General features: G+C 38.0%; 1 protein-coding gene across 2 annotated transcripts in view; it reads left to right on the forward strand.

Moving 5' to 3' along the window:
• LOC114654667 (protein mono-ADP-ribosyltransferase PARP12-like) overlaps window positions 1–8,602 on the forward strand; it is a 66,325-nt gene extending 57,723 nt beyond the window's left edge. For both annotated transcript variants that reach the window (XM_051929416.1, XM_051929417.1), the window contains exons 11-12: window positions 3,142–3,293; window positions 6,988–8,602. In XM_051929416.1, coding sequence (XP_051785376.1) covers window positions 3,142–3,293; window positions 6,988–8,003 — 1,168 coding nt within the window. In that variant the 3' untranslated portion in view covers window positions 8,004–8,602. The remainder of the gene's footprint in view (window positions 1–3,141; window positions 3,294–6,987) is intronic.
• Window positions 8,603–8,858: the final 256 nt, after the last annotated feature.

An 8,858-nucleotide genomic window follows, 5' to 3' on the forward strand; every position in this document is an offset into this window, starting at 1 on the left:
AGATGTTTTTCACTTTTTTTCCCCATCAAGAAGACAGAAATGGCTTGTAAATAGTAATGAATCTTTCAATATTATTATTTCACAGAGTCTCATTTTGACTTTAGGAGGAGGAAGGGCTCCTTTAAGGCATGTTTTGTAGCTGCATGCATAATTAGCCGTGTGGTGCTGCATGCAAGACATTAAGCCAGTGCACAGGGATCAGCGTTATAAATCCTTTTGCAGTACTCATACTGTAATATTCTCATTATGATCAGCTAAGGTACCCTCAAATAAAAATACTGCAAATATTTATTGATTTATTTATTTTTTTAAACACACGCAGGGTGTAAATTGACTGAATTGCTTAAAGTAGATGGGCAGTTGTCTTACAATATGCATGAATGAAATCTCTGCACATGGCTGCAACAGATCTGTGATGTCACGCTAGCCTCGGTGATGGGGAAAAAAATCACAGCAGATTTGCAGGAAAGTATTTGGTGAAGAAGGTCAATGGTGAACACTGCGTATTTGCTGCGAAAAACAATTTTGCAAATTGCGTTATCCAACACTAGTCATAATCAAAACTCAACAGCTCTTGTCTACCTAGAAAACTGTAGCAGCTCACAACAAGATTATTTTAGAAGAGTTAATGCATTTATGTGAAATTTTAAAGGAACTTTTGACCATTTCTCACTAGAAATATTTTAATTTCTTTCTAGCTTTAGACAATGTAAGACATTTCTTTCCCATTGATTATGGAGGGTGGGTTTGTGTTCTTGTTGAGTAAGATAACTCAGTATGAAATCTTAGATTTTTGTTGCACACACTTAGCCTGTTTTGGTTTTGTTCTAAATAATGCCATTAAAGGATTACAAGGAAGCATAAATCCAACATTCTGACAGATGTAAATTTTTCTTCCAAATTATCATAAATGTGGAGCATTCTGAAACAATATGGCCTACTGCGGGTGGTTCATGATGGTATTTTTCATACTTTGGATGCCAACATTAACAGATTTTTGATCATTTCTGTCGAGACAGTCCTGTACATTTTTAAACTGAATCACACCATGCTTTGTACAGATTGAAGAGTCTGTTCCTTATCTGAAATTCGCACTTTGACCTTATTGCTTAATACTGTCTAGGAGTGCGCACTTTGAAGTTAGTCAATAGTCTGGAAAAAGAGAGAACTTTAAGACAGTTCCTATAGGCAGGTTGCCTGTCCACACCACTTACAGTAATACTGTAGCTAGGGATCTAGTCTTTTTAGGCTTGGGGGAAGTCCTTATTTTATATCCATCTAATGACTGAGGTAGAAATTAAACTTTTTTCTAAATTAATTCTTAATTTGTTTTTAATTCTGTCACTACTGCTTTTTAAAAAATGCCAGAAAGCTGAAGTACTGAATGCTGACCTCATCAGTGTGGGGATTTACCCTCCACAGCTCATTTCCATGCATAAATTAAGCATTTATTTTTGTTTTGTGATTACTGTAATTGGCATCTTCTTCTCTGTGACCTTTCCATGTCACCATTTTGTGTCTTGTTTGGGATACTATTTTGTGCATTTCTACATGGACTCTGCCATATTTTTAGTTGCAATGATGTGCTATTCCATCACTTTTCTCATACGTAAAATTGTGGCCTGCCATCTCTAAAACAGCTTTTTGGTTTCTTCAGCACTTGGACTTTTCACAAGTTTATTTTTGACTTTGGTCTCTGGTATAGAGCTTTGATGATCAGTTCTCTTTTGTCTTACTGGTTTTCAACACTTGTTTTGTTTGTTTTTTTTTTTTTTGGCCTCGTTCTCACTCTGCCATCTCTTAGTCCATGTGCAAACTTCCCCTACTATATTAGATGCTTTATGGCTGCAGAACAGTGATATTATATGAATACACTTTACAAGTCGTGGCTTAATCATTGTTGTTATAGTAGCTCTCAGCTTTTTTAGGTCATTGTTTCTTTTTCATTGCAATAGTTTTGAAATCTTTATTATGATTGATACTAAATTAAGTTTGTTTTCCATATATAATGAATGTTCTCACATCCTTCTTGGCTATTTGTACTACACTTTCAGAAATTTTAGGGGAAATTAGGGTTTTGATAATGTTTTGTTATTTTTGTGAAAAAATGAAGACACTCGGGGGGGAAAAAAATGATCTTTGTCTCTTTTTATAATTATTTGTTTATTTCATTGCTTGACCCTGTCTCCTAGTAATATGTAACAACTTTGTGGTCACTAATTAGCTTAGGCAAACATTATAAGGAGCAATTAATAATCTGAATGTTCTTAAACATATTATAAGATAACGCTTCAAGTACTGAGAAAAGCGCTATATAAATGTAATGAATTAATTATTATTATTATAAGCCCTTTTTAACATGATATGAGTCAATGGAAAATGACTAGCCAATTTCAGTATAATTAATTGTTAATGGCATACTTAATAAATATTTATAGATACTGTGGAATTAGCCCAGACCCAGACAGACACAGGACACACACAAGTTCCAAAACCACACAGAATTTATTTCTTTTCCAGCACACAGTGCACAAATCAGCCACAATAAAGCTCAATCCCTTCTTTTTTCTTCTCTGTTTTTCTTTCTCTTCTCTGCCGCTTCCAGTCCTCTCCCACAAGCTCTGTTCTCAGCCTCCTGACTCCAGCTGTCCGAATGGAGTGAGGAGGCATCTTTTATGTTGCACCCGGATTTGCTCCAGGTGTTTCCTGACACTCTTCCTGCAGCACTTCCTGGTGTGTTGCAGTCCAGGGCTCCGGAATTGTCCAGGTGCCCCCAACGTACTCCAGGGGGGTTGCCCTCTCCTGTTCTCGGGGAGGTATTGTCCCCAATATGTCGCCTCTCCTGGTCCTTCCATCACAGGGGCGTTCTGGTGGGGCAAGCTCTCTGGTCGTCTGCCACAATTCTTAAAAGTACTTTATAGTTGATTCAGCTAAACTGTGACCATCTCTGTTAGTTAGCACTTTTACAGTCTTAGTTTATCGTGTTTTATTTCAAACAAAAAGTTTTTTTGAGCCCATTTAAATTCATCAAATGCATGTTTAGATTTACTGGTTATATTAATGTGAGTGACTGGTGTGTTTGTTGTAATGAAAATGATCATTATATTTCCTTAACCAATTAATTAAACTGCTTCATTTCAGGCAAAAAGAACAAATGAGAAAGACCAATAATGGCAAACCTGTCAATGAGAAGAATCTCTTTCATGGAACTGAGTTAAAGAACATTGATGCCATATGTAAACATAACTTTGACTGGCGAATCTGTGGAACAAATGGCACTGCTTATGGAAAAGGTGAAGCATTAGATTTTTATCTCCTGATTGATATGTTGATAAATTTACAATGTCATTTTTTTTTTTTTTTTTACAAAATAAACAGCTTTAATAAATTAGGTATAACTTTTAGGTATTTAATGGTGGAGCACAGTTGTACTGTACAGTGATACAGCGAGTCATGGATTAAACAATGTGGAAAGATGGAGGGACACTCAAGGACTTCAAGGAGGGTATTGGGGTACCAGCCGGATTGCCCTGTTTAATCCTAAGTTACAACCCAAAATCAGAAAAGGTTGGGACAGTATGGAAAATGCAAAAAAAAAAAAAAGTAGTGATTCTTAAATTTACTTTGAATTTTAATTAATCACAGACAGTATGAACCCAAGATATTTCATGTTTATCTGGTCAGTTTCATTTCATTTGTTAATAATATATATCTATTCCTTCATTTCAGGCCTGTAACACATTCTAAAAAAAGTTGGGCTGGGGCAAATTAGGGCCAGTAATGAGGTAACATAATAAATAATGATGTGATTTCAAACAGGTGATGGTAATCATGATTTGGTACAAAAGCAATATTCACGAAAGGCTGAGTCTTTGAGGAGCAAAGATGTGCAGGGGATCTCCAGTTTCAGATAGATAGATAGATAGATAGATAGATAGATGGATAGATGGATAGATGGATAGATGGATGGATGGATGGATACTTTATTAATCCCAAGGGGAAATTCACATTCTCCAGCATTAGCATACTGATACAAAAAAAACAATATTAAATTAAAGATTGATAATAATGCAGGTAAAAAACAGACAATAACTTTGTATAATGTTAAATGTTAACGTTTACCCCCCTGGGTGGATTTGAAGTGTCGCATAGTTTGGGGGAGGAACGATCTCCTCAGTCTGTCAGTGGAGCAGGACAGTGACAGCAGTCTGTCGCTGAAGCTGCTCTTCTGTCTAGAGATGACACTGTTTAGTGGATGCAGTGGATTTTCCATAATTGATAGGAGCCTGCTGAGCGCTCGTCGCTCTGCCACAGATGTCAAACTGTCTAGCTCCATGCCAACAATAGAGCCTGCCTTCCTCACCAGTTTGTCTAGGCGTGAGGCGTCTTTCTTCTTAATGCTGCCACCCCAGCACACCACCGCGTAGAAGAGGGCGCTCGCCACAACCGTCTGATAGAATATCTGCAGCATCTTATTGCAGATGTTGAAGGACGCCAGCCTTCTAAGGAAGTATAACCGGCTCTGTCCTTTCTTACACAGAGCATCAGTATTGGCAGTCCAGTCTAATTTATCATCCAGCTGCACTCCCAGATATTTATAGGTCTGCACCATCTGCACACAGTCACCTCTGATGATCACGGGGTCCATGAGGGGTCTGGGCCTCCTAAAATCCACCACCAGCTCCTTGGTTTTGCTGGTGTTCAGGTGTAGGTGGTTTGAGTCGCACCATTTAACAAAGTCATTGATTAGGTCCCTATACTCCTCCTCCTGCCCACTCCTGATGCAGCCCACTATAGCAGTGTCATCAGCGAACTTTTGCACATGGCAGGACTCCGAGTTGTATTGGAAGTCCGATGTATAGAGGCTGAACAGGACCGGAGAAAGTACAGTCCCCTGAAATGCTTAAAAACAATGTTCCTCAAAGAACACTGCAGTGCATAAAATCATTAAACAATTCAAGGAATCTGGGGGAATTTCAGTACGTAAATGGCAAGTTGCGCAAGCCTAGGCTAAACACCCATGATCTCTGATCCCCCAGACGGCATTGCATTAAGTAACATGACACATCAATAGGTGATACTACCACACGGGCAAGGGATTACTTTGGCAAACCTTTGTCAAGCACTACAATATGGAGATACATTCACAAATGCCACTTAAAACTTTACTGTGCAAAAAAAAAGCCTTATGTTAACCATGTCCAGAAGTCACATCAACTTCCCAGGGCTTGGAGGCATCTGGGATGAACCATCACACACTGGAAACGTGTATTGTGGTCAGACGTATCAGTATTCCAGATCTTTTTTGGAAGAAATGGACGTCATGTGCTCTGGACCAAAGACAAAAAGGACTATCCAGACTGTTATAAGCAGCAAGTCTAAAAGCCAGGATCTGTCATGGTATGATGTTGTGTCAGTGCACTTGGCAAAGGTAATTTATACTTCTGTGATGGCAGCATTAATGCAGAAAAACACATTGAGATTTTAGAGCAACATACTGTATGCTGCCTTCAAGACAACATCTTTTCCAGGAACATCCATGCATTTTTTAACAAGGCAGTGCAAATTCACATTCTGCACACATTACAAAGGCATGGCTGCGGAAGAAGAGGATACGGGTAGAGTATGTGTGGAACATTTTGAAACAAAAAATGTGACAATGATGACCCTGTACTGGTGCACACCTTAAGATGTGTTTGCAGGAAGTGCACACCTTAAGATGTGTTTGCAGGAAGAATGGGACAAAATAACATCTGAAATGCTTCATCGCTTGGTATCCTCAGTGCCAAAACATCTTTGAAGTGTTGTGAGACATAATGGTGACATTACAAAGTGGTGAATGCTTTACTGTCCCAACTTTTTTCGGAACGTGTTGTAGGCCTGAAATGTAGGAATGGATGAGCATTAACAAATGAAATGAAGTTGACCACACAAAACATGAAATATCTTGAGTTCATACTGTCAGCAATGAAATAAAAGTCAATTTAAGAATCACTGTGCAACTTTTTTATTTGCATTTTCCATACTGCCCCAACTTTTTCTGGTTTGGGGTTGTAAATATTATTAAGGAAAACTAGTGCTTAATTGCACAAAACTAATAAAGGCAACAGAAATAAAAGGCAGTCTTCGTGACTCTTGCGTTCCAACAGCTTAGTGGAGTGGGACTAGTTGCATTTCGGATCCAGATTGAGATGTCTTTCTTTGGGGCATCTGAGCTGTTATAGTGATCCAACAGATGAGGAAGAGTCAGTTGCTTTTACTAGTTACCTTTACTGGGTGTAAGAAGACACAATACTGTTAGGGACAGCACAGCACCTCCTCCTGCCCCGGGTTGATATCAGTCACCATAGATGAGTCCAGAGAAAAGCCAAGCAAAATGACACCTTTTATTGGCTAACTAAAAAGATTACAATAAGCAAGCTTTCGAGGCAACTCAGGCCCCTTCTTCAGGCAAGATGTAATGATGTAATAGATGAGTCCGGAAGGCAATCCTCTGATGAATATGTGTGACAACAGATTTGAAGAGTTTTATGTTAAGTTAATTTTCACATACTATTCACACTGTTTTATGAAATACATAAGTAGCAAAGAGAGAATTTTGAAGAAGAGGATTTTTCAGATAGGAATTGCATAGTGTCTCGAACTAAGTCTGCATATTCTCTCAGTGCCTATGTGACTTTTCTGAGGAGTTTTCAGAAACAACTTGGGTTGCCTAGTGTGAGATATAGTGCCTTGCTGTAAATGTCACCCCGTACAGATTGACACTGCTGATTGTCTTCAACTACACTTGTTTCCATATTCCAGTAATTGAGTTAAGAAAATAAATAAACTTCCACAGAGTGGGCAATGTCATGTTTCTTAGTACTTAATCACTTGGTGTTAAGATTTCAAATATATTTTCATATGCATAGCTTAGCAGTGTTAGTTTTTTGGTATATATCTACATCATTTGCACCTTCATTAATAATTTTATTATTATTTTTACAGGCAGCTATTTTGCAAGGGATGCTAAGTATTCAAATGGTTTCACTGGTCTCTCATCGCCGAAAACCATGTTTGTTGTCCGAGTTTTGGTGGGTGACTCTGTTGAAGGAAAGTCCAGCTATGTTCGGCCCCCGTCAAAAGATGGTGGAGATGCATTCTTTTATGACAGTTGTGTTGACAATATTTTGAATCCATCAATTTATGTGGTTTTTGAAAAACACCAAATATATCCTGAGTATGTAATAGAATACGATGAAAATGACTGGGATATATATGAAGTAGACTCCCTATTAACAAGCCACACACCAATCAAAAATGTTAATACTGTAAAAACACTATACCCAATGTACAATGCATTGGGACAAAATACATCCAGGGCATCTAGTCCAGCAGTGTACAAACCACAAATCAGCTCAGTTTCTGCTGCCAAGGTACCCGCCATATCCGCCTCTATTAACAGTGCAGCAGCAATCAATTCTTCAATAAATTTGCCAGCCACAACTGTAAATAATAATGCAAAACTGAACTCTTCGTCACTTAGAAGTGTGTATTACAGCAATGCGCAGCAGTCATCAAGTCAAGCACAGCATACTCTTGCATCAGTTTCAAAAGCTCCAGCCACATCCACATCAGTAGCACAAGCCTTAAACTCCTCACCAAGCAGCACTGTGTACAGCCGATCAATTTATTCACCACCAAGTCTAGTGCAAAATAAACCAGCTTCTAATCCAAAAGTGCCAACCACAACTTCTGCTACCAGTACAACAAAAATTAACCCCTCAGCACCAGTCAGGAACCGTTATGCTAGTGATGTAACACTAAACACCTCATCAGGAAGTAGTGTATACAATAATTATTCTTTTTCACAACCAAACCCAACACCAGTTCAGAGAGTAGCAGCCACACCCAGTTACACCAGAGCAAGAACAGACTACTCCTTTCAGTCATCATCAGATTGGAGGACAGCCACCATTCCACCCCCAAAACCAAAGGACAAAAATCCTTGTGTGATATCTTAATTGGCATCTGTGCCTTTAATGAGTGTAAATAGCAAGTAAAAAAATCTTGGCATGACGTTTTTAACAAATTATAACAATATTTTGTTGTTAATTACAATAATGATTAGTTAATTTTCAGGATATTTTATCCATTTACACGGTCACACTGGAATTCTGCAAATGTCATTCACAGTGAAATCAAAGGAATTATTTTAAATATCACTTGATGTTTGTTTTAATGTTACTCAATGAATTAGCAATCGTGTAAATTGTATATTCATTTATTATCTGCATTTTAAAATGTTCATAAACCATAAAGCATTACAGTGTCTTGCTGGTGGCGTGTCATTCTGATTATGGTGTTAGATTGTCTCACTGAGTGACCGTCAGCAAGTCACTTGACCTTTCAGTACACCAATAGTATTTAATCCCTGAAGCAATTCTCTAAGTTTCCTTATTATCAAGTTGAATACTGAAATTTACTTTCTGTGATATTTTTAAGGTAACGCTGGTTATGCTGTAGTAAAAAAAAAAAAAAGGAAAAAAAATAGCCAGTGTACTGTGTTTATAAGTATTCAGTCCCTCTGTTGTGGAAACTGCAAACTTAAACAGGTGACAAACAGTTGCCTAAGTTCACAATTCCTTATAATTGGCCTCCACTAACTAGGGAATCATTAAAATAACTGCCACATTATTCTGAATAAAAAAAGTCTACCGTTAAAAGGATTGTTATTTATTCAAGCACTGGGATGTCCCATTGGGGATTGCTGGTTCAATTATCAGGAAGTAGAAGTGAATGCCGCTGATTGGAGTCCCCCACCCTTTTGTCATGTTCAACAGTTATGTTAATGGATGGATATTGTTGGTTTCCATTTA

The sequence above is a fragment of the Erpetoichthys calabaricus genome, chromosome 1 (genome assembly GCF_900747795.2).
Source record: "Erpetoichthys calabaricus chromosome 1, fErpCal1.3, whole genome shotgun sequence".
Taxonomy (NCBI): domain Eukaryota; kingdom Metazoa; phylum Chordata; class Cladistia; order Polypteriformes; family Polypteridae; genus Erpetoichthys; species Erpetoichthys calabaricus.